The sequence below is a fragment of the Falco biarmicus genome, chromosome 6, assembly GCF_023638135.1.
Source record: "Falco biarmicus isolate bFalBia1 chromosome 6, bFalBia1.pri, whole genome shotgun sequence".
Classification (NCBI taxonomy): Eukaryota; Metazoa; Chordata; class Aves; order Falconiformes; family Falconidae; genus Falco; species Falco biarmicus.
The window spans coordinates 73,270,033-73,293,086 of NC_079293.1; the positions used below are offsets into that span (position 1 = coordinate 73,270,033).

General features: G+C 50.1%; 1 protein-coding gene across 14 annotated transcripts in view; it reads left to right on the forward strand.

The window, feature by feature from the left end:
- Positions 1 to 23,054, forward strand: part of OTOF (otoferlin) — a 115,821-nt gene that overhangs the window by 55,069 nt on the left and 37,698 nt on the right. For 9 of the 14 annotated variants that reach the window (XM_056342235.1, XM_056342238.1, XM_056342237.1 and 6 more), the window contains exons 7-17: positions 2,453 to 2,485; positions 4,933 to 4,968; positions 5,938 to 5,958; positions 6,836 to 6,883; positions 9,123 to 9,152; positions 14,429 to 14,502; positions 17,508 to 17,634; positions 18,189 to 18,243; positions 20,341 to 20,472; positions 20,966 to 21,028; positions 21,906 to 21,990. In XM_056342235.1, the coding sequence (XP_056198210.1) occupies positions 2,453 to 2,485; positions 4,933 to 4,968; positions 5,938 to 5,958; positions 6,836 to 6,883; positions 9,123 to 9,152; positions 14,429 to 14,502; positions 17,508 to 17,634; positions 18,189 to 18,243; positions 20,341 to 20,472; positions 20,966 to 21,028; positions 21,906 to 21,990 (704 nt within the window). Of the gene's footprint in view, positions 1 to 2,452; positions 2,486 to 4,932; positions 4,969 to 5,937; positions 5,959 to 6,835; positions 6,884 to 9,122; positions 9,153 to 10,957; positions 11,219 to 14,428; positions 14,503 to 17,507; positions 17,635 to 18,188; positions 18,244 to 20,340; positions 20,473 to 20,965; positions 21,029 to 21,905; positions 21,991 to 23,054 lie in introns of those variants that run through there. The other 5 variants (XM_056342245.1, XM_056342246.1, XM_056342248.1 and 2 more) reach the window with 2 other exon arrangements.

The following is a 23,054-nucleotide window of genomic DNA, read 5'->3' on the forward strand; positions in this document are numbered from 1 at the left end:
ATTTAGCCTTGCCAAAACTGTGAACCTGTTGGTATCCACATAGTCCAACCCCACCTCTGGGTTTTTTCCACCCCTGGAACAGCTTTTAAGTTTTGCCATCCAAATGTGCGATATCTTTTCTAAGCTACCTTCCCAGGCTCCCTCAATGTTAAAAAAAAGCGGTTCATCTCCCTGCCAGACCCAGGCTTCAGGAAGGTGGAGGATCCCCCATCCACTCTGCCTTTACTTTGCCAGTGAATTTTAGCAGTTGGACTTCATGATCTTAAAGGTTTTTTTCAACCTAAATGATTCCATGATTCTTGGATGTGGGGCATCCTAGAAGAGAGGTTTGTTCTCCACCTAAAGTTTAAATGGCTCAAGGTTAGCGAGACAATTCCCATCCCAGAAGTGCCTGCAGACAGTCCAGGAGAGGTTTGGACTGGACAGAAGGAAGCATTTCTTTACCAGGAGGGTGGTCAAACACTGGAACAGGCTTCCTGGAGAGATGGTCGATGCCCCAAGCCTGTCAGCCCCCTCAAGAGGAATTCAGATGATGCCCTTAATAACATGCTTTAACTCTTGGTCAGCCCTGAAGTGGTCAGGCATTTGGGCTGGATGGTGATTGTAGGTCCCTTCCTACTGAAGTTATTCTATTCGGTTCTATTCTATTCTATCGTATAGTATCCTATCGTATCCTATCCTATTCCTTTCCATTGACTCCATTCCAGAGGGCTACCAAGCTGATGAGGGGCTGGAGCATCTCTCCTAGGAGGAAAGTCTGCGGGAGCTGGGGCTGTTCAGCCTGGGCAGGAGAAGGCTGAGAGGGGACCTGAGCGATGCACACAGGTACCTTAAGGGCCAGTGTCAGGGGGCCGGGGCCGGGCTCTTGTCAGCGGTGCCCAGCGACAGGACAAGGGGCAACGGGCACAAACTGCAGCACAGGGAGCTCCGTGGGGAGAGCAGGAAAAACTTCTTTCCCTTGAGGGTGCCGGAGCACGGGGACAGGCTGCCCAGAGAGGCTGTGCAGTCTCCTTCTCTGGGGATGTCCAGAGCCCACCTGGACATGATCCTGCGCAGCTGCTGTAGGAGAGCCTGCTTGAGCAGGGTGGGCTGGGTGGTCCCAGGGGTCCCTTCCCAGCCCCACCACCCTGTGGTGCTGTGACTCTGCACTTCCATTCCATTCCAGCCTATCCTGTTCTGCCTTTGGCCTGGCTGGGGCCAGGGGCTCTGTCTGCATAGCAGGGCAGGAGACAAGAGCTGGACCTTGATCATCTGCCCCAGGATGCCCAGGCAGGGCCACCCCATTGTTGGTCTGGATGGGTCCTGGCTGGGAGGGGAGAGGTTCCTCTGGCAGGCTGGGGTCCCTGTGAGTATGTGAAGAAAAGTTAGGAGATAGCAGCAGCCGAGTGAACCTGTTTAAATGAGGCAGGTTTTTCAGGGATAATGAGGCTAAATGCATCCATGCAAGCCTGCAGAAGGAAGGAGAAGATGCAGGAAATACTGGTACACCCTGTCCCATCCTTGGGAGGGGAAGGATTTAGCCCCCACCCCAATTTACCCTGAGATCAATCCCTAGACAGATTGCTGCACCTCTGAAGGTGTTAGTGGCATTTTACCATTGACTGTTTTCACTGAGCTTCCCTGGTGCCAGGAGGGTTTTGCATGGGAGGGCACAATGCTCTGAGAAATGTCTGTGACACTGCAAAGCTGAGCCTGGCTTGCGATGTAGCAAACCTGTGCTGGAGTTTGAATCAAATAAGGGGAAAAGAAGTTTCACACTCAGGCTTTTGAAAATAATCAAAGGGCACTTTGATGTGAACCATCCTTTTGACTCAAAGAAAAGGACTCATTTTGTTTAAATTTTTTTTTTGTTCATATGGACAAAGTTGTCCTGTCTTCTTTGGAGGGTCTTTCCTTTTCCATCAGTTACAGATCCCAGACCCAAGACAACATTGCACCAAAAGAATAACAAAAAGATAAAGTTTTGGTGTTGCCAGATCTGCATTTCAAAAACAGGACAAGCAGCTAGTAATGCACCTTACCTTCTATCAGGCTGCCTGGCACAGGGTACAGCATCGACCCAGGGCAGCTTTTTCCAGCCTAAGCATCCTTTCTCTTTGAGCAAATTCACCCTGAGCAGAAGGCAGGAGGGGAGGAAGGAGATTAGGGTGGAGGGCACCAGGTCGCTTTCACCCTAATGTTGAGTTCGGCCGGTAAATAGTCACAGAAAACCAGTCTGGGTCACGCATGGACCCTGCAGCACAGCCAGGAGTGGTGTGGGTGGCAGGGGGAGGATCAGCCCTGTGCAAGGTGGTTGAGGGTTTTCAGGCATGCATGGAGTGGTTTGCTGTGTTGGTATGCTCTGAAGTTCTTCGTGTACTGAAGCAAATTTTAAAATGCTGACACAATGGAAGAGCCCTCTGTCTTCATATCACAGTGGGTTTTCCCCCTCTCTCTCTGTACAATGCCCTAGCCTTGGAGATGACACAGAAGACCAGCACACCAGGTAAATACCCACACCAGCCCTGCTCTGGTGGTGGCCTTGCAATTCTGCCTCTGCAGTGCTGAGACACGTTCAAAGTCTTGCTCTCCAGAGAGCGCTTCCTTAAACCCAGGCTTGTCTGGGCTTGCAGGCCCAGATCTGTTAAGTACAGACTTCTGTGTTTCACTGGGGCTCACAGCTAGGAGCCTGCTCACCCTACGCAGCATCCCTTTGATAAAGCAAGCCAGGACACAGGTGGTAGCACCTTCCCATCTGTTAGGTCATTAAGATGGTCCCTGGCATGGCATGGGTTTGGTTCAGTACATGTCTGGGATGGTTTATGATGGCACAGGCACTATGATGTGATATGATACGATACGATACGATACGATACGATACGATATGATATGATATGATATGATATGATATGATATGATATGATATGATATGATATGATATGATATGATATGATATGATATGATATGATATGATATGATATGATATGATATGATATGATATGATAGACCACCTGATGGACCATATGATGGACCACCTCCAACAGGTAGCCTGGATATGTTTTGTGGAGGGAAAGGACTTGACCTATACAGACACAAACGATGCCATAGTCAGAGAATGAGCCTTGGTCCATTTATTTACCAGTATAGACATCCTTAGATTCCCTCTGTGGCCAGTAAAGACAGATGGGCACTTCCAGAGGTGGTTTAGGGACCCCACTGGGCTGCCAAAATTTGCATGGGATAGGGCTGTACATGCCATGGCTCCTGACCACCTTGAAACTGAGATCCCAGGAAGCATCACCTGATAGCTGTTGACTTGAAATATTCATGGACAGGACAGAGCTCTGCAGCCGAAAGCAACCTGGTCATGGTGAATTATTGATGTTGTCTTTTCTTGTGTGTACCCAGTGGATCCAAGACATGTCTGACTGGGTTCAGCCCTCTGCCTGCTACTAATTAATCCCATGGGTCACTTGCTCCAAAGCTGGGGTCGTTGCCAAGCACTGGAGTTGAGCTTGGTGATGAAAATACCTGTGACAGGAGTCTGCGAGAGGCAAGACTCCCTGCTTCTATCAGGTCTGGGCACCTCGCTAGTCAGCCCGTGCTGGTCAATGGTGCAAACACATTGCAAACACTGCTGCTGCTCATGGTGGCTTCCCAGAGCTGCTGTGGCGATAGAGAGGTAGAAATTAGATAGTGCAGTGAGGTGCATTCCAGCACCATCCTGCATGGCTCTAGGAAGCTCAGCAAGGTCCTTGCTATGATCCCAGCCTTCCTAGGTTGCCCCTGTAGTCAAAGGAAAGAGGAATCCTGCCACATAGGGTCTGATTCAGCCTTTGGGGGTGTGTGTGTGTGTCTCCATCCTTGGTTGTGATGGAAGACCAGTGTGGCCAGTTCATAACATCTGTGTCCAAGTAGATAAGGAGGGTCTGAAACTGCTAACTCAGGTGTGGCACTTGGGCACACATCTTAGGGATGCCATGCGCCAGACCAGTGCTGCCATCAGCATAACCAGACAAGTCTGGGGTACTTTGCATCCTGAGCAAAAAAAAAATAATAATGAAATGATCTCCCAAAGGCTATCAGTCCCTGTCAAGTTTCCCCCATCCTTTTTGCAAACCCTCCAATCATAGAATCATAGAATGGTTTAGGTTGGAAGGGACCTTTAAAGGCCATCTAGTTCCAGCCCCCCCACCCCCCCACCCCCCACCACGAGCAGGGACCCCTCCCCCCAGCCCAGGCTGCCCCCAGCCCCGTCCAGCCTGGCCTTGAGCCCTGCCAGGGATGGGGCACCCACAGCTGCTCTGGGCAGCCTGGGCCAGCGCCTCGCCGCCCTCACAGGGAAGAATTTCTTCCTCATCTCTCATCTCCATCTCCCCTCTTCTAGTTTAAAACCATCGTCCCTTCTGCTATTGCTAGAGGCCCTACTAAAAACCGGTCCTCATCTTGGAAAAAATGCATCCTGAGGGCCCTGAAGATCAGGAAAAGGGCCAGGAAAAGGTGTTCAAAGCACTGGACTGGGTGCTGCTGTGAGTCCCAAGGCAGAGGAGCCTCCAGCAGCTTGAGAGATCTCCTGGAGGCTGTTAGCACCTCTGATCTAGACTGACCCCAAACTGTTCCAGTGCAGGAGATCTTCCAGATCCAGCAGGAACAATGGATGATGCTGGCTGTGCCAGGGTGATGATGGCTCTTGTGCCTTGTGCCAGAAGCACAGATCCTGTCACCAGCCATGTTTTTCCTGCGGACAATGTGAGTGGAGCACCCTAGGCTGGATGCACACAGCTGAGGTTACCACCCGTTAGCTGTCTTGGAGGACCCTGTGGCTTGACACAGCACCACCCCTCCTTGCAAGGGATGTCCCTGCACTCAGCAAGTCAATGTTGCCCTTGCTGCTTGTGGGTTGCTGACACTGGTAATTTTTTTTTCTCTCTTTCTTTTTGGTGCCTTACTCAGGATTCACTTTAACGATGGATACAAGTCAGTAGCAAGGTACCAAAATGTCATGACTGGTGGGATCTTGGCTTCTGGAGGCGGGGGGTTGCTCTTATCCCAGCTCATCCCAGTCACCCCACCTCCCACAAGTATGTGACTGTCCAGGCATAAATATACCCAGGATCTGGGATACAGGCCAGTCTGGTTTAAATTCCAAATCTTTCTTGATTCAAATTAATTCCCAAATCTTAAGCCAGGAAAGCAGAGTATGTGGTCCAGACCTGGGTGAAGCCAATGCTTCATGCATCAGCATTACAGTTTCTTCTCTGCAAGTGCAGGAGCACACATGAATGTCCTGAAGCTGGAGCTGAAGCCTGCAAGGGAGGAAGAGCTGTATGGTCGCATACGAACCCTGTGCTCCAGCAGTTTTCTGTGAGACCCAGCCGCACCTGCAAACCTCCTCCATGTCACAGTGCAAAGGAGAGGCAGGTCCTTCCACAGCCGTACCCCATATAATATGATGGTGATCACCCTGTCTGTAGGGCTAGTGGACTCCAAGGGCACCATCAGTAAGAATACAGCTGTATAAGTAAATTTATCTGTCGTGGGTGAGCCCAGGACAATGATCCCAGCCCCAACCTATCCCTGTAAGTCTGTTCTTCACTGCTGCTGCTGCTGCTGCTCACTATTTGGGGGTAGGTAGAGAAGGTGCAGAATAAACCTCAGAAGACTGCTGTCCTGCTGCTGGCAAGCAGGACTTGGGTGGCTGCAAAGAGCTGTGGCACAATGTCTCCTCAGTACTTTGCCACATAGCTCTGGCTAAGGCCAGAGCACGACCTTTCCCTCCGGTGTGCCCTGAAAGAACCTTCTCAGCATCAGCCCAGGAGCATCCTTCCGGGTGTGGTGGCAGCCATAGCCCCTTCCCCTGGCCTAGCCAGCTTCCAGGGGCTGTGGGAGGGTATGTCTGTTTGGGTGGGTTTTTTTCTCCCTCATGTTCATTCTCCTGACTGTGTCTTTTCCAAACAGCGAAGACCCTGAAGATCCCAGGTACTGGGCATGGTACCCATGCTTTGCTTAGGCCCTTTGGGCATGGTGTGTGCATGTATGTGACATGCGTGTTGGTGTACCAGTCCCTGCATGGCATTTGAACCCAGAGAAATGTCCTAATTGCTTCCTTCTCAAGACGGGCAGGGCTTTCTTGTATTCAAACCACCCCCCAAAGAGCAAGGCTCCTTTGTACTTATCCTGTTCTCCCCTCTGCCCAGCAAGGACACTTTTCCTTCTACTCAGAGGCCTTCCAAAGGAGCCTTGATAATATTTGTCCATCTGCCTAGCTATCCACCCATCCATCCATTCATCCCAGTGCAGTTACCACCATCCACCAAGGATTAATCTCAGTACAATCCTATGCATCCATACATTTCATTGCATTTCTTTCCATCCATCACTGTAATTCTCTCCACCCATCCATCCATCCACCCATCCATCCATCCATTCATCCATCCGTCCATCCCAGAATAGGTCAGTCTGTCTATTCATGCTAATGCCATTCCATCCATCCTACTGTGGTACTATCTGTCCACACATCTATGCACAACACCAGCGAGCCCAGTGCCCTATGATTTATCCATCCATGTTCTTTTTCTGACAGTTACTCTTTCTTCTTCATGCAGTCCCTCACTCCTCCCTTCTCATTCCAGCACCACCAGTACTGTCACTATTTCTGTACCCAGTTCCCTGGATGACAGTGGGTTAGGAAGTCCTGTTGCAGCGAGATCTCCCTCTGGCATGCTTGTGAATTGGGTTTGGTTGATTGCTTGGTGCATGTTGCTGATGGGGGGTTTGAGAGGAGAAGCTGGGCAAGGGTCTCTGTCACTGCAGGAGGATGAATCATGTCTGAATGAATTGTGCTTTGTGATTGCAGAGCTAAGGCTAAGGGGAAAGAGAAAAGACACATCGTGTTACCATTCAGGTACCCTGACTCCCCCTGCCCCTGCTCATGCCCAGGTTTACTTTCCAGCTCCAGCCTCCAGCCTCCAACCCTTCGCAGCAGTGTTACTGCATCCCCCTGCAACAGCTGCAGGGCAGGACCACAAGTTCATCTGTGCTAGTGAGAGTGCTTAAGACCAAGTTGCTGGAAGGCATAAAGCAAGAGTTCTCTGGTAGTGCCACTAATAGGAAATCTGTGCCCTTTTCAGGCAACCAGAGCCCAGGCTGTGGCTATCTGCAGTCAGAGGCACCTTTTGCAGTGAGGGTTGGAAGGGGTGGGCAAGGGATAAGGGAGTGGAAGGATAAAGAGTAATCTGATGTTAGCTGCTCCACCACACCCTTGGAGAGAGATCTCTGGACCTCTCACATAGTGTGGTCACCTTATTCACCCAGGCACCAGTGATCCAAGTGCCCAGGACCAGCAGCACTGTATGATGCTGCACACGGAAGCCAGGAGAGCAGAGAGATGCAGGAGGAGGGAGACAGAGCAAGAGAGCAGCCTCAGCTAGGTTCTTGCATCCCTCATCCAGACCACATTTCCACCAGTGACATGAGCAGGGAAAGGATGCAGGCTCAGGCGCTACCCTGTCCCATCCACCTGAGGATGTTGCTCCACATCCTGACATATCCAGGACCAGACACTCTTGCAGCCCTGGGGCAGCTGGGATGGGCACTGGTGGGCAGGGAGAGTTTCCCAGCCTGGCTGGGGCGGGGAAGAGTCTTGCACCAGTGAGTTGCTTGGGGAGATGCAGCTACTGGTCCCTACAGTGATGCAAAGGGCTTGTGTGCTCAGACCCAGTCAAACCAGCCATGCTCGGGGTGAGATGGTGGTGAGCCATGGCTTTGAAGGGAGCTCAGACCACATCCATGAACTTCAGGACAAAGCACGGAGTGATTTAAATCTCCTCCTGGTACTGGGCAGGGGCACTAGGGCAGCTTTTACAATGCAGATGAACCAGCTGAGCTGCTGGCATTGGTGTTTGCCTGCTCCTGTGACAAGCTCAGCTGGCAAGGGAATAATTTCTGCTGGTTTGCTCCCAGAGCAAGTGTTGGTGCAGGGAGAAAGCAGGACCGCTTGTTTCAGAAGCAGCTTCTGGATGGGTTTCCTTGGCTGTTTTCCAACCCAGACTCTGAGCTAATCCCTGCCCATGCTGGGCTGAACAGGAGGACCCTGCTTTTCCCAGACGCCCACCCAGTGATGGATATTGTGCTGGAACTGGTCTTTTAGACTTAACCTCTCTAAAACCTATTCAGCAACACATCAAACAAAAAATATTTTTCATCTGGGTCGTTTTCCAGCAGCTGAGTACACAGAGAGCTGGAGCTTCATGCCCTGAAGCTACTCTCCTGCCCTATGTTCCCAGCACAGATGTGGCCATAGGGTGGAGTAACAAGCTGTAATTAAAAAACAGCCCTCCTAATTACTTTCTAGAACTAGTTAATTGCTTTCTCCTCCCCACTTTGCTGATGTGCAATAGGGGAGATTAGCCAGGGAAGAAAGAGTGACTGGGGAGGAAAACAGGGAGGCAAGACCCAGGCAGAGAAATGTAGGAGCCATGAGGGAAGGAAAACAGGTTTGAAAATCCACAAAGCAGAGCGGGGATCTGCAAAGTGAAACAGGGAGGTGAGGAGTCAGGCTTTCCTGCATGGTGTCATGGCAGGAGGATGCACTGTCAGTCTGAGCAGGGATGAGGACCCCCAGATCCAGCCCATCTCCTTCAGCTGAGTCCTCTCTGGAGGGAGGATGTGAATACACCTCTGTGGGAGGATAATGAAGACCACTCCCCTCTATCAAAAAGTAGCAGAAGCCTTATCTCCTGCCCTGGCAGCACCCCAGTCTGTGCACATACCTACTCACATATGTGCATGCACAGCTGTAGCTGCTTTACTGGCCCCATACATGCACCCAGTGAATACTCACCACCTTCAGTTCCTTGTGCAGGGAGCTGTGGTTCTCCTAAGCTCCTCTAGCCTAGCAGAGGGTCATGCAGTGGTGTTGTCCACCTAAAATTACAGATGTGGGCAGGACAGGGGTGTTTGGGGTCAGCCTTGCTGAGGAAGGTTGTCTGTAACTGCCGCCTGGGGATGGGGCACTCATGAGGAGCAGGGAAACTGCAAAGGGATGAGCAGCCTCTTCTGGTTTTATGGTCTGATTGAAGCACTTGAAGTGCACTGAAGCTTGTTTGCGTTTTGTTCCCTTGGTGCGTGGCCACTGGCTCCAGCAAAGGCAAAGAGAAGACAAAGGAACACAAGTAGGTTTCCTCTCCCTGCTCCTCCTCCTCCTTGTTTCCAGCTTTCCTAGCTCATGTTGTGGCTGATCTGGCCTGTGGTGTGCTCTCCCTTTCTCTAAAGCTGAGCCTGTCAGCCCTGGAGGATCTCGGGTCTCTTGGATGTATGGCCTGAGGCTTCAGAGCCTGCAGGGTATATTTATCTATAACAAAAGCTAAATGTAAAAGACAGGGCCAAGCCTGTCCTTGGCAGCACTGGAAGGCAACTGTGAGGTCTGGAGGGAAGCCTGTCTCCCACCAGGTTTGGATGGGTCCTGGCTGAGGGGAGAGTTTCCCAGCTTGGGCACTGACAGTCCAGCCAGGACTCAGGGCAGGACAGGGTCTGGGTGTGGGTAATCAGCCCAGGGTTGGGCAGAGGGAACTTGGCACCAGCTTTACAGCTCCTCTGCCCACAGGTCAGGCTGCCATATCATCCATGTAGACAAGTTTCTTCAGCTTCTGCCTGCCTTGTATCCCCAGCTGCTTGCACTGATACCAGACCAGGCTGTGTCTGAGCTCCCTCCTAACAGCAGCATCCTCCAGCTTAGCAGATCTGCTGAAATTTAAGCTTGAGTCTCTTGCAGCTCCAGATAATCTCCTGCTGTCCAGGCACTAATCCCTGCAACCACTGCAGAGCACTTCCCATCTGTGAGGTCTCTTCTGTCTCATGTTTATCACACTGCAGTTTAAGGACCAGTTTATGGCAGTATCTTACTGATGGACCCTCCTAATTAATGGTGTAAAGTGAGGAGGCAGAGGTGAGGTGGGGAAAGGGGAAAAATGTCTTCAAGCAGTGAGCAAGGAGAGGTCAGACTCAGGAAAAGATAGGAGGAGATCTCCCTGAACCAAGCAGCCTGGTTCTTTCTGGCTCCCTTCCCCAGTTCGGCTGTGCAGGGAGGGGGGAAGAGGAAAACTGGGTTTGAGGGCTGGGGTCTTCCCTGGGTTCAAGGGTGGTGTGTGTAGGTGGGGCTGGCAGTGGGGTCTGTCCCTGGTACTGGTGGCAGAACTGGAAGTCTTGTTAGCACAGAGGTGATGGAGGCAGCACCTGCCTGACGGGCATAATTTTTGCAAAGAAATGAGCCATGAAAATCCCGCTCCCTGCTTCCAGCTCCCCAGTAAAAAGCAATGATTAAAATGTCCTTTTTTTAGCCATGAATAATTAACCAGTAACCTGCAACCGTGTCTTTAACTAGAAGCTGGCCAGGAGAGAGACTGCTTCCACTTCCCTGCCCATGTCTCAAAACCTGTCTGTCCTTCCGTGCTCCCCTCCTGGAAAGCCACACGGGTGGAATCCTAAAGGACAAAGCCAAGTGCTTTTGGGAGCAGTGAAATGGAGGATGTATGCTTTGCCATCAACTGAATATAATTCATCTGCTCAATCCCATTTTACCACTAGAAAATCCAAGGGGACGGTGCTGTGGGAGGCTGGGTGGAGGCTCTGGTGTCCAATACAGGTTTAAGCTTTGCTCAGGGGCTTGTCCCTACTTGGGGACAGAGTCAGGGTGTTTGGTCCACACCCCTGGACTTGCAGGAACCCAGTCTTGACCCTGCTGCCAAATTGGGTTGCAAAGGGCCAGGAGCTTGCACTGTTTTGGAAGGGAGTAGGCAGGCGGGCAGCAGCATCTTCTCCGGCATCTCAGTTCTTTAGGAAACCAGGCTAAACCCAGGCTTTGGCAAAGGGGGGGCTCTCGGTGCTGCCGTGCAGCCTGTGTCGACATCTCAGGTTCACGGGTCCTCATGGAATATTCATGTGGGGATGGTGTCAGCTCTCCACCAGCACTGGCTTCCCATCCGCGCTATAGCATGCCTGGCAGGAGAAGTGAAGGGGTTGGTACGACCTTTGTTTAATGCTGCAAAGACCCTGCTGTGCCCAGAGAAGCTTGGCTGGGGTCCCCGTCCCTGCCTGGTCCCGACCTGCATGTGGGACACAGCTCGGCACCGGGATGGCTGCTCCACCCTAGACGTGCTGCTGGCAGCTCTCCTGTCTCGACTGAGCTCTTCCAGCATCTCCTCCTGGGGGAAGCCAAGTCCTGGACAGCCAGCAGGTGAAGGTAGTGCCTCCAGGGATGGGCAGGGGGTATGTGTGGGATGTGTCGGTGCTCACCTGACTTGGAAAAGGTGACAGATGGGGTTTGGGAAGGGGCTGGGGGACAAGGGTGAGCCTCTGGGCATCTGCCTCCAAAGCATTTGCAACAGCTCCTTCCTCATCCTCCTTCCTTTCTCCTCGGCATGTGCCAAGCATGCTACCAAAATCAATTTTTTCCCTTTTTTTCCTTCCCCCCCCCCCCCCCCCCCTTTTTCTTCTTTTCTTTTTTTTTCTTAGTGACTTCCAAACTCTGTTATTTCCTAGATATTTGCCTCCCTAGGGCTCCAGTCCACTGTGATAATACCAGCAAGGGTAGTGAGAAGGAAGGAGGCAGTACCAGTTGTCCTAACTGGGGCTGAGAAGAGCAGCCGGGAGATGTGCAGGTGTGGTGACAGCACCTGAAGTTTTGTGCCACTGAGGGACCTTGTGCCCTCTGGACTCTGGTCTCTGAACCAGGTAGAGCTGAGGCTCATCTTGTGGATGTGCTAGAGGCTGTTTCCCATTTCTGGGGCCTCTTCTGCAGTAAAACTGCCTTTAGGGACACGCGAGAGGCTCTTGCAGCTGGTGTCCCCAGCACATTTACTGAGGCTCAGTTGGCAGCATGAGGTCGTTGCCCCAGGAGCGGAGTGGGGTGACACTGGCTCCCATGTGCATCCCTCTGGAAGGACCTGGGTTGGGCTGGTGCTGCTGGGATGGATCCCAGTGCATGCTCCTTGGACCTGGTGCTTAATCCCAGTCTTGTTCCACACAGCCCAAAACCAGCTTTGTCATTTCACTGATGGGGTATGAGATGCTGTGCTAATCAGATCCCAGTGCATCCTCGGTGCCTGTGCAAGGACCTTGTTATTTTGGGTCCTGGTAAAGCACCAGCACTGCCAGTGTCTTCCCTGCATAGTCCTACTGGCTTCGTCACCGGTTGCTCTTCTGCTTTCTTTTACTTCCCAAGGAACCTCAGAAATTCCCAGGACAGATACAGCGATTTTATCACTAACCATCTGCAAGCAAATTGCCTGGATGCCAGCTCTAGGGCTGGTGGGAATTAATGTTTTCCCCCTCCATTTTAAAGAAATTAATTGTAAACAAGAATGTAATGTAACCGACCCTGGAGGTGTGTTGCCTTATGGAGGAAAATTAGTGGTGGAGCGTGGTCTCAGAGCAGGGTTTCACAGCCTGAGCTGTTATTACAGTGTTTGCTCATTAAAAAAAAAAAAATAATTAAAAAAAAAAAAAGTTTGCAAATAACTTAGAAGTTTTACTTTCCCTGCAGTACCTCAAGGCAGTTGTTCTCTGGCGTGATTATAGATATGGAAACCTAGCCCTCATCTTTCCTCCTCCTATAAGTTGTCCTTTCACTGAGGATCCCATGGATTAATCACAGCTACCAGAGACTGCCTTGAGGCCCGAGCATTGGTTTAGTCCCAATTAAACCTCAGCTATAAGTAGTTCCTGTATCTTATGCCGACCTTCTGCCCCGACTGAATTCCCCCTCCCTTGGTGAATACATTATCCTCCTAGTCTCTTTAATTTTCTTCTCATTTGCTCTGGCTATGCAAACCAAACTTCCAGTTATTTAAAACGACAAAAGCATCAGGCTGGCTGCAATGCCAAGGCTTCTTGAAAAAAAAAAACCTATGCAATTTCATCCTTTGGCCCCAGCCACATGTGATCAAAGCTGAGACTGGGTCATCCTGCAGTTTTGGTGCTGTCACCTGGCTCTTGGGCAGCGCATCCCAATCCTGTAGCATCCAGAGCTGAGACCAGGCTCCCCTGCCCTGGCAACTAGTTTGGAGGTGAGGTTCCCCCTTGCTTCCAAGCTGGACCAAGAACACATCTATCAAACCTGCAAGGTTTCTGCAAAGAGCAACACTTTCAGGTAATGGGAATTTTCCAGTAAAAAAATAATACCCCTTCAGCTTTACCACCTTCTGCTTTTGGGACAGACACAGGCCCTTGCCTTCAAGTCTCTCTCCAGTTGTTTGCTCTTTAATATTAGAACATGGTTATCGCACAATCTGACTTGTGCTTCTTGCTGGTTTCAGTTTTACAGATGCCATGGAGATTTTTTCCTACTGAGGTTTTCAGCTGAATCTTCAGGCTAAAAATACCCATGACATCCGGACTCTATAACTTACACCAGAGTAACTTAGAAACACCCACCTCTTTGCAACAGCAGCATGGATTTACCTCCAAATAATGTGGAGCCATCTCCTGAAAATATGTATGAGGCTGTTATTAACAGTCTCTGCCCATTTGCTAGCCCTGCATTTGAGAGCAATCCAGACTGCAGTGCAGAGACCCTATCGTTTACAGAATGCTGTATTTGTGTCTATTTGGTGTCCATAATGAACGCCAAGTAACACAGGAGTCCAGGCTGTCAATGCGTTTGTGTTGCATGGGCTGATTTTGGAGCTGGAGTAATGATCCTAGCCCCACTGAAGCAGTTGGAGCTAGAACTTCTTCAACTTGCCTTGAAACAATGAATATTTTTAGAGCAATTTGCAAACCATTATTTTGATCAGCCAATCCAGCCCAAACTGCCTTGAGTTAATTTGATCCCAGTCTAGTTCAGGTGCAGAGCTGGGACTAGCCTGGTGATGGTGTTTACCATGCTGGAAGGGTGACAACCGTCTTGCTGCAATGGGCTGCTGAAAAACCTTAGGCTCTGCGCAGGTTTGCTGCTGGTCAAGCCGAAGAGGTTATTGATTTTTCACAGTGAGGTGATGGGGAAAGTGGATGGACATTTTGATTTTTAGTAAATGGCTTTAGGTAACTGCCCTGGGAAGCAATTGTAAAAAGAGTCGGGAGAGATGAGAATTCGTCGTGCAGTGGCGGGCAGCAGCAGGGATGGGAGGCACGTGTTGCGGGCAAGAGTTCCTTGGCTGCTAACGCTGTGCTCCAGCCTTGTGCTTTATCCCAAATTGAGGCATTCCCTGAGGGGGAAAAAAAAAAAAAAAAGAGATCCAAGACTCAAAGGCTGTGCATTTAGCTGTGACCTTGACCCTGCTGTGTCTCATCTTTGCAGCAGCCCCTGCTCAGTCTTTCAGCTGATATTTCCTCTCTTGCTTTTGAGCTGTGAAAGGCTCCTCCTGTTCCCACCCCGACATCCTAGAAAACAGCACAAAAATACAGTAATTGACATGGGTTTGGGCTTTTTTTTCTTCCTCTCTTCTTCCAGAGCTGGGAAAGGAGTTTTTTCAGCCATGAAGCTTGGCAAGACGCGTCCATCCAAGGATGACCATCGGAAACAAGGTATGTTGTTCCTGGGAGGAGGTTGTTCCCTGCTCCAGGGCTTCTTTTTGGCTGTCCTCCACATCCCAGGAAAGCACCTGAGATGCCATAGAATCACAGAATGGTTTGGGTGGGAGAGGAACTCTAAAGACCATCTAGTCCCACCCCTCCGCCACAGGCAGGGACCCCTCCCCCCAGCCCACGCTGCCCCCAGCCCCATCCAGCCTGGCCTTGAGCCCTGCCAGGGATGGGGCACCCACAGCTGCTCTGGGCAGCCTGGGCCAGCGCCTCACCGCCCTCACAGGGAAGAATTTCTTCCTCATCTCTCATCTCCATCTCCCCTCTTTTAGTTTAAAGCCATCACCCCTCGTCCTGTCGCTACAGGCCCTGCTAAAAAGTCTGTCCCCAAAGTGACTCACATGGGGCACAGCCAGCTGGTAGCTCGGGGATTAGACAGGGAGCACTGGATGCTTGGAGGAGAGCTGCAGAGAGGGTCTCCATGGGGAAATGGAAAGTAGGAACTGACAGAAAGAGTTTCCTGCTGAAGGCTTGGCCAGTCTTCCCCCACCTTGTGATATCCCACCTGTGGCAACACCTGTGAGTTGTGCAGGCTGCTCCTGCCTTATATTTAAGGGCTGATTTGCAAATGTGACAGTGCAAAGCAGGGTTTAGCCCTTGCCCCTTGCTGGGTGCACAATGCAGCAGCACCATGAGAGGAAGGGCTTAGCTGCTGCAGGGCTGCCTGTCCCCCCAGCTCGGCACCGCTGAAATCAGATGCCTTTCTGGAAATGCACAAGAGGGGCAGCGATTGGAAATTTGTTGTTGTTTCCATTCAGACCAAAGGGTTGGGTTTCAACAGCAAAGAAATGGAGGAATGCATGTTTGCAAGCAAGGGCGAAGTGTTGCTTTAGATAGTGTTTCTGGGCAAATCTCCACTGTTCTTCAGCCAGGTTTGAGGGTAGGAAAAGGGGAATTTGGACTGGGACACCGGTGTAGGTAGAGGCATTGGCACTGGGAAGGCATGGCATGGAAACCTGGGTGGGCTCTCTCTCTCCCCAGTGTCTGGGCATTCATCTCATGGTTAAAGCTTTATGCAAGACCACAGAGAAAGCAGCTGGGATGCAAAGGCAGGAACAGGGTGTGCAGTCAGGTAGTGAAGTGCCCTTACAGATCAGGATTTACCCGTGGTCGGGAATGGTTGCAACACAGCTGCTATGTTGCATGGTGTAGTCAGTGCTCCATGGCCATGGGGCTCCTTCTTCCCCTTTCCCCAGGTACCCCTGGCTTTCACACACCTCACCAGGGCTCTGCTCTCTTAACACCACCCTCCTCAGCCTCAGTGCTGTTTTGGCTGTGCTTCCTACCATTAGTCTGGCCAGGTGGTGATGGGACAGGGTGGGTGTGTTGAACCACGTGCCTGCTGGCCATGTCAGCATCCCTCCTGTGCCATGCTCTGCTTTCCTTCTGTATGGACTGCTGGTCCTGCTAAAATCAAATAGATTCACTGAATCACCAAAAACCAAGCTGGGAGGGTGCTAGTCTGTCTGCCCACCCGCACATTGCAGGATCAAACCTGCTTAGGTCCTTCCCAGCTGGTGGGGTTCTAACTCAAACTCAGAAACTCCCAGTTGAGTTGAGGACACCCTTTTCCCATCCAACCTGCAGCAGTGTATCTCTTCATCCTGATGGAAAGCTTTTACTGACACCCATCCTAGATCTCCCTTGCTTTAGCCCATGTCATCTCAGAAAACCAGACCAGACCTGATTTCTAGTCTCCTGGAACGTGCCAGTCTCCATGTCTTAGGTTAGCAAAGAGACAGGGAACCTGTTTCCCAGGAGCTGTGTCTGTGCTGTGTGAGTGGATTTGGTGCTACCCTGCTGTGCCAGCAAAGCAAGCCAGTGATCCAACAGCTATACTGGTGTTTCTGGCCCAAGAGAAAAAACAAATTATTATTGCTGCTTTGTGGTCATTTCTTTACCAGAGCAAAGGCAGGAGGGGCAGGCATGACACACACAGGGATTGTGCAAGGAAAGTAGTTTCTGAGCAACTTTTACCAATAGAAAGGTAGACTGGTGGGCAACGCAGCTGTGGCTCAGTGCTGGTGGGATGTGAGGTTTTGACTCTCCCTGCAGCAATTTTTCATCTTGGGAAATAAAATCATAGAATCATTTACATTGGAAAAGACCTTTGAGGTTATCAGGTTCAACCGTTAACCCAGCACTGCCAAGCCCACCACTAACCTATGGCCCTGAGCACCACATCTGCGCATCTTTTAAACACCCCAGGGATGGTGCCTCCCCCCCCTCCCTGGGCAGCCTGTCCCAGTGCTGGACACCCTTTCGGTGAAGAAATGTTTCCCAGTCTCCAACCTAAACCTGCCCTGGTGCAACCTGAGGCTGTTCCCCCTTGTCCTGTCGCTTGTGACCTGGGAGCAGAGACCGACCCCCCTGGCTGCAGCCCCCTCCCAGGCAGCTGTAGGGAGCGATCAGGTCCCCCCTGACCCTCCTCCTCTCCAGGCTGACCCCCCCCCAGCCCCCCCCATCAGACTGGTGCCCCAGCCCCTGCCCCAGCCCCCTGCCCGGCTCTGGACATGCTCCGGCACCTCAAGGTCTTTCTTGGAGTGAGTGGCCCCAAAATTACCCTTTTCTCCTGTTTTTTCATACCCCTCTACCCCAAAGCTACACAGCTGGTTGTCTTTGCAACTGTTCCGCTGGTAGCTGGAGCTGCCACACTTGCTCAAGCGCTCTTTCACCCCTTGAAGTCTGGGGCATTTGTCATTTTTTGTTTTCTTTCTGCCTTCATGAAACCGTATACAGGCACACTGCCCAGGCAGAATAACGTGTCATGCAAGGCAAACCTTTTTTTAGTCCCTTTCTAGACCAGGTTGTCTGTGACCTGACCCGGTGACCATTGTTCTTTGTATATCAGGTGAGGTTGATGGGATGTATTGGTTACCTTTCTCTTTGCCTTTAATTATTCACCGAGTGGAAACAATAAGAGACATTGTTTTGTCTCCTTTATGCAGATGAACCTGCTGTATTGGAGGCAGAAGACCTGGACCAAAAAGCCATCAGGCAGGGAGGCAGACTGGAACCGGACACCATTTCCTTGGCCTCTGTCACAGCTGTCACCACCAATGTCTCAAATAAGAGGTGAGGTCCAGATGTGAGCTTGTGCAAGCTGGGGGATGAGGGCAGGCTGGCAAACACCCCACAACCAGATGTCCCCTGAGACAGGGTATGTTGGAAATCACATCGCCCCATGCGGCTGTTGGGTTTTTCAGAAATACCTGACTGACTACAAAGAGCACCAATGTTCAGGGGTGTTTGATAGCCCTCAGGGTTTATATTTCTCAGATTGAAAGATGGCAGGAGCTTCGAGGGGTGACCCTGCCAATGCTGTGTCACAGCTTGCAGCAAGTCAATACTTGCCAGGGGAGGTTTAGATTGGATATTAGGAAAAATTTCTTCACTGAAAGGGTGGTCCAGCACTGGAACAGGCTGTCCAGGGAGGTGGTGGAGTCACCATCCCTGGGGGTGTTTAAAAAACACATAGATGCGGTGCTTAGGGACATGGTTAAGGATTGACTTGGCAGTGCTGGGTTAATGGTTGGACTCGATGATCAACAAGGTCTTTTCCAACCTCTATGATTCCATGATTGAGTCCATCTGTGGTTTTACTGAGGGTTTCTTCTGCTCCTCCGAAGGTCCAAGCCTGACATCAAAATGGAGCCAAGCGCTGGGAGACCGATGGATTACCAGGTAGGTGACAGTGTTGTGTTCCCAACCTCAGCTCACAGGGGTCACAACCCAAGGGATGGGGGGACAGTTTTACAGGGAGTGAATTTGTGCTGAGTTTCCACACGCTGCACTCGGCAAGCATGACTTCCCCAGAGCTGGCATTTAAATGGTCGAGGCAATAAACTCAAGAATAAGTAATTAACTGGTTTTGCTGTCCATCATGTGAAGCCCAGAAGGCCCCAATTAATCTGTGATTGACGCAGGCTGTCCCCAATATGTTGCTCTTACTTCCTAAGAGCTTCCAGTGTGCTGCTTAGTATTCAAGATGGGTGAGTGCTGGCTGGCAGTAGGTTGCTCACTACATTTCCTTGAATAGTCTGGTACGTGGCTGCTGTGGTCCTGCTCAAGTGATGTTCCTGCCACTTTGTCTGGCGTTAGAAGAATTACACATTTCATTTCCCAAGGCTCAGATGATGCGTGCTGCTCCCTTTTCTTTTACTAGTTTGTGCCAGCGTCGTTCATAAATTGGCTTCTTGTCTCTTTTTCACAAGGTTGTGCTGATTCAGCAGCGATTTAGCTTTTATGTCCTCTCTCCTCAGCACAGCAACATGTTCCTGGGGATATCTTGGAACAGTGCAAATAGTGATTTCTGTTAGAGATTTATTACAGAACACTTGCAGCATACACTGCAGATCAAATTTTGAGGCTTACAGGGAATGAGTGCGCTTGGTTCAGGAGAGGGGAACATAAAGAACATAAAGACAAGGGGGAAGGTGCAAAACAAATGAAATCCAAGAGGCAGAAGGAACACGAGGTCCAGTTATTTGGCTACTGCAAACAGGAGGATGACAAGGTTGGTGTTCATGGGGAATGGCTAATTTCTGGAGTATAATGGGATCTGCAGTTCTAGGCTGGTTCGTGAACAAGGCACATGCCTGGCTGACCTCCCTACATCTGTTTTCCTTTGACAACTGGCTTCTGTGGGACATCTGAGAATTAAAGAGGAAAGGGCTTTATCTTCCAGACCACATCCCTGGGAAACCTCGGCCTGTGGCAGCAGAGGGGATGGAGGGAGGGACACAGTGTTAATGAAGGATGGTGCCCAGCCAAGCCACCTCCAGGAGCTGGCGTGGGTTGGGGCAGGGGTGGAGGGAGGGTCTGGGTGCAGAGATGACTCCTCAGAAGACGTTTGGGATGTCTCTGCACACTTTTCTGTGCTGTATGTGAAGAGCGAGCCCGAGCCAGGTTGCGTGAGCTGCTGCGCTGCTGGCCATGGGCTTGGCGGCGGTGTCTGCACCTCGGCCCCCCTGTGCTAAGTAAATGCCAGGCAGCCTCGCCCCCTTCCTCAGCTGCCTTTTAGGAGTACTTTAGAAGAGAATATTTCAGCTTAAATTATCACAGCATCCCAGCAACTTCTGGTGGTTTGGTGGGTTTTTCTGTTTGTTTGATGTTTTTGGTTTTTGGGTTGGTTTTTTTTTTGCTAGAATCTGAACCTTTTTTAAAGAAATCTGATTGAAAGTCAAGTCTCTTCATATGTTACCAAAATGAAATTTCCCCGAATTTACTCATAAATATAATAGTTTAATTTTTAATGGATTTCTAAGGTAAACCTGACTTCAAGTACAAAAGTAATTAATGATAGCTAGAGAAAGCATGTGTAAATTAACTCGTATGTTGGGCTTCAAGGTAGCCAGGACTGAGAGTTCACATTATTTTAAAAATTTTTTAAAGGAACCCCAAATTCACTGTGCTTTGAAACCTGGAGGTTACCTGTCCTACCACCAACTTGGGATAGATTTTAAAGAAATGACGCTAGAAAAATGGCTACTGGGAACTGAAAAGATTTTTTACCTACACAGAATTACACCTACGTTTTTCTTTAAGTTAAGAAATTTAGGTATTATCTGAGCAGGAATTCCTAATAGAAATTTAATATTGCAAGGAGGGAATTTATATATGATCTAAATACGTAATGTTAATTTAATGTCACAAAGTGGATTGAGTTGTGAATGACAAACTTCTGTTTTTCCCCAAGATTTGGGAAGACAGGGGTTAAGGCAATGAGTGGCATCTGATGCTGCTCTCAGGAGGTGAAGGTGTGCAAATCCCTCTCCCCAGGTCAGCATCACTATCATCGAGGCCCGGCAGCTTGTTGGGCTCAACATGGACCCCATGGTCTGCGTGGAGGTTGGAGAGGAAAAGAAATACACGTCCATGAAAGAATCAACCAATTGCCCTTACTACAATGAGGTGGGTCTGTCCTCTGGTGACGCTCACAGCTACCTGCTCCTCAGGGTCTTCATTGCTGTTAGTCAATTAAATGTAGTTTCTTGTCACTTTGGGTTTTTTCCTTTTTTTTTTTCTTCTGTCACCTCTTGTTGGAATAAGATGAAATCTCAAACCACGCAGAAGGAAAAGTGAAGCCTTTGCCCTCTGGTATTTTGCAAAAATGGTAAAAAGTACACTTACTTGATCTGTGCTAAGGTCGTCTTCGTTTTTCTAAGAGGTCAGTGCTTCCTTCTAGTTCCCCAGACTGCAGAGGCTGTCAGTGTTGGGGCTCACATGGGTGCATCCCTGCTGTGACATGTGCTGCAGGATGTTCCTCCAGGCAGTCACAGCTTCTCCAGCTGGACTGTGCACTGTCTCTTCAATCGAAAAAATAAAAATCCAAATTCAAACTCTCTCAATCCAAAAGGAGGCCACCCCAGCTCTCCTGCTTTCACAACTGCTCCTTCCCTTTCAGTACTTCGTCTTCGATTTCCACGTCCCCCCAGATGTCATGTTCGACAAGATCATCAAGCTGTCTGTAAGTGAGCATGGTTGCGTTGTCCTTTTTGTGGGGCTTTGGGAGAAACCAACCTGTTTTATGTATGCACTGGGGATGGATTTAAGGCCCTTGATGTGAGACCCCAACAGAAGCCAAGGTGTTCAGTCCTACGAGCCTCACCTCTTTTGCAGATGCTCAGTCCCTCTTGCTGTTGCTGACCTTCATTGCTGGGTCGACACAGCTCCACTCCTGCACTCACTCTCTCCCTCCATGGATGATCTCTGATATTTCAGAGCCAGGCAGAACTGAACCTGTCTTGGGATGTGTTTAGGCTTGGCGAGGAGGACAGACCTCCTCGAGCCTGCCAGAGGGTTTCCTGGGGTACAAGACTGGCAAAGCTATTGTGGAAACTGAGGACTGCAGATGCTGAGAGCAAAGCAGGGGCTGCAGGCCTCCCTGTAGCCATGGAGGAGGGTGATGAACAAGATTTGCCAATTCACTGACCAAAGCATGCTAATTAGGAGTATCCATATCCATCCTATGTGCAGACCAGCTGTACAATTACTCCCACAAAGGGAATTAGACCATAGATTTCCAGCATCCTAAAGACCCTTCCTTCAGGTGAACATCCCAGTGCTTGTTGCCATAGTGGCTGGAAGACTGCATCTTTCTTCAAAGCAATTTCTTTGCGGTTATTTGTATTCAATCCAAGTATACACTTGCTTGCAGTACTACTAAGCAAGAACTGCCAGCTCCACTGTGGCTGTTAGTGTCCTTATACAGACCAAGGTCCTGCACAGACCATGGAAAATGCATCAGCTCTTTTCCCATCTGACACTGAACATCTCTGGAAAGAGCCTTTTGGCTCTCAGGGCTTGGAAAAAAGTCTGACTGGTTTTCCCCTCTCCATTTCCAGGTGATCCATTCAAAAAACCTCTTGCGCAGTGGGACTTTGGTAGGCTCCTTCAAGATGGATGTTGGAACCGTTTATACCCAACCTGGTACGTAAATGCTGTTTGCAACTAGTCCTGTGTGCATAGGACCTGCACCACTGGACAAATATCCTTGCCAAGTAGCCAGGTGGGTGCTAGGTTCCATGGGTGATGCTTATCTAACTTAATGGTAGTATCCTGGACATAAGCAAGTCACCTGGGCTCCCACTGCAGTCAGGAGAGACCACACTCAGCAGCTTCAGGGAAAGTTGTACATCCCATCCTGAGATAAGGTGCTACAGCCAGAGGCTGAGATGCTCTCTGGGTGTGCTGCTGTCTGTCCACTGACCACCTGAGGAAAGAAGCCCAAGGTGACTTGCTCAGGCAAGATACCAACCTTCCAGATAGCTGAAGCTCATGGGCTGGACCTTGTCCTCTGTGGTTGGCATTTGAACCAAGAAAGGAAGATGTCTGGTGTGCAACGTAAAAGAGAGAGAGGTTGATCAGTGCTGCTGTCATGTTGATCACTGATGATAAACAGAATAGCAATGCCCATTTGAGGGCCTGGTGCTCACCCTATGCTAGAGCTGCACACACAACACCCCTTCAGAAGAGATACCCCCAAAATCACCTCAAGGTGCTTTTTTCCTGTGCTCCCACGTCACACCTAGTGCAACATTCTGCCTCTATAAATAAGCCTGAGAGCTAAGATGTGAATGAAGCCTCCAGAGTCTGCACCTGAGGGGGGTCAGCAGATGATGAGGGGGACCTTAAGGGAGCATCTAGTCTGGTTCCCTGCTCCAAGCAGGATGAAATCTTTCTAACACCATCCAAAAGGCACCTGAGACCTTAAAGACTTAGAATCATAGAATTATTTGGGTTGGAAAAGACCTTTACAATCAAGTCCAACTATTAACCCAGCACTGCCAAGCCCACCACTAAGCCATGCCCCTAAGTGCCACGTCTACGTAACTTTTAAATACCTCCAGGGTTGGTGACCTCCAGTGATGGAGACTCCACCCACTTTCAGACAATTTATCCCATTGCTTCTCTAGTCTTCAACATGAGACACATCTTCCTAATGAATTTTTCAGAGGTTTCTGTCTGAATTCCTCATGCCTGAAGATGTTTCT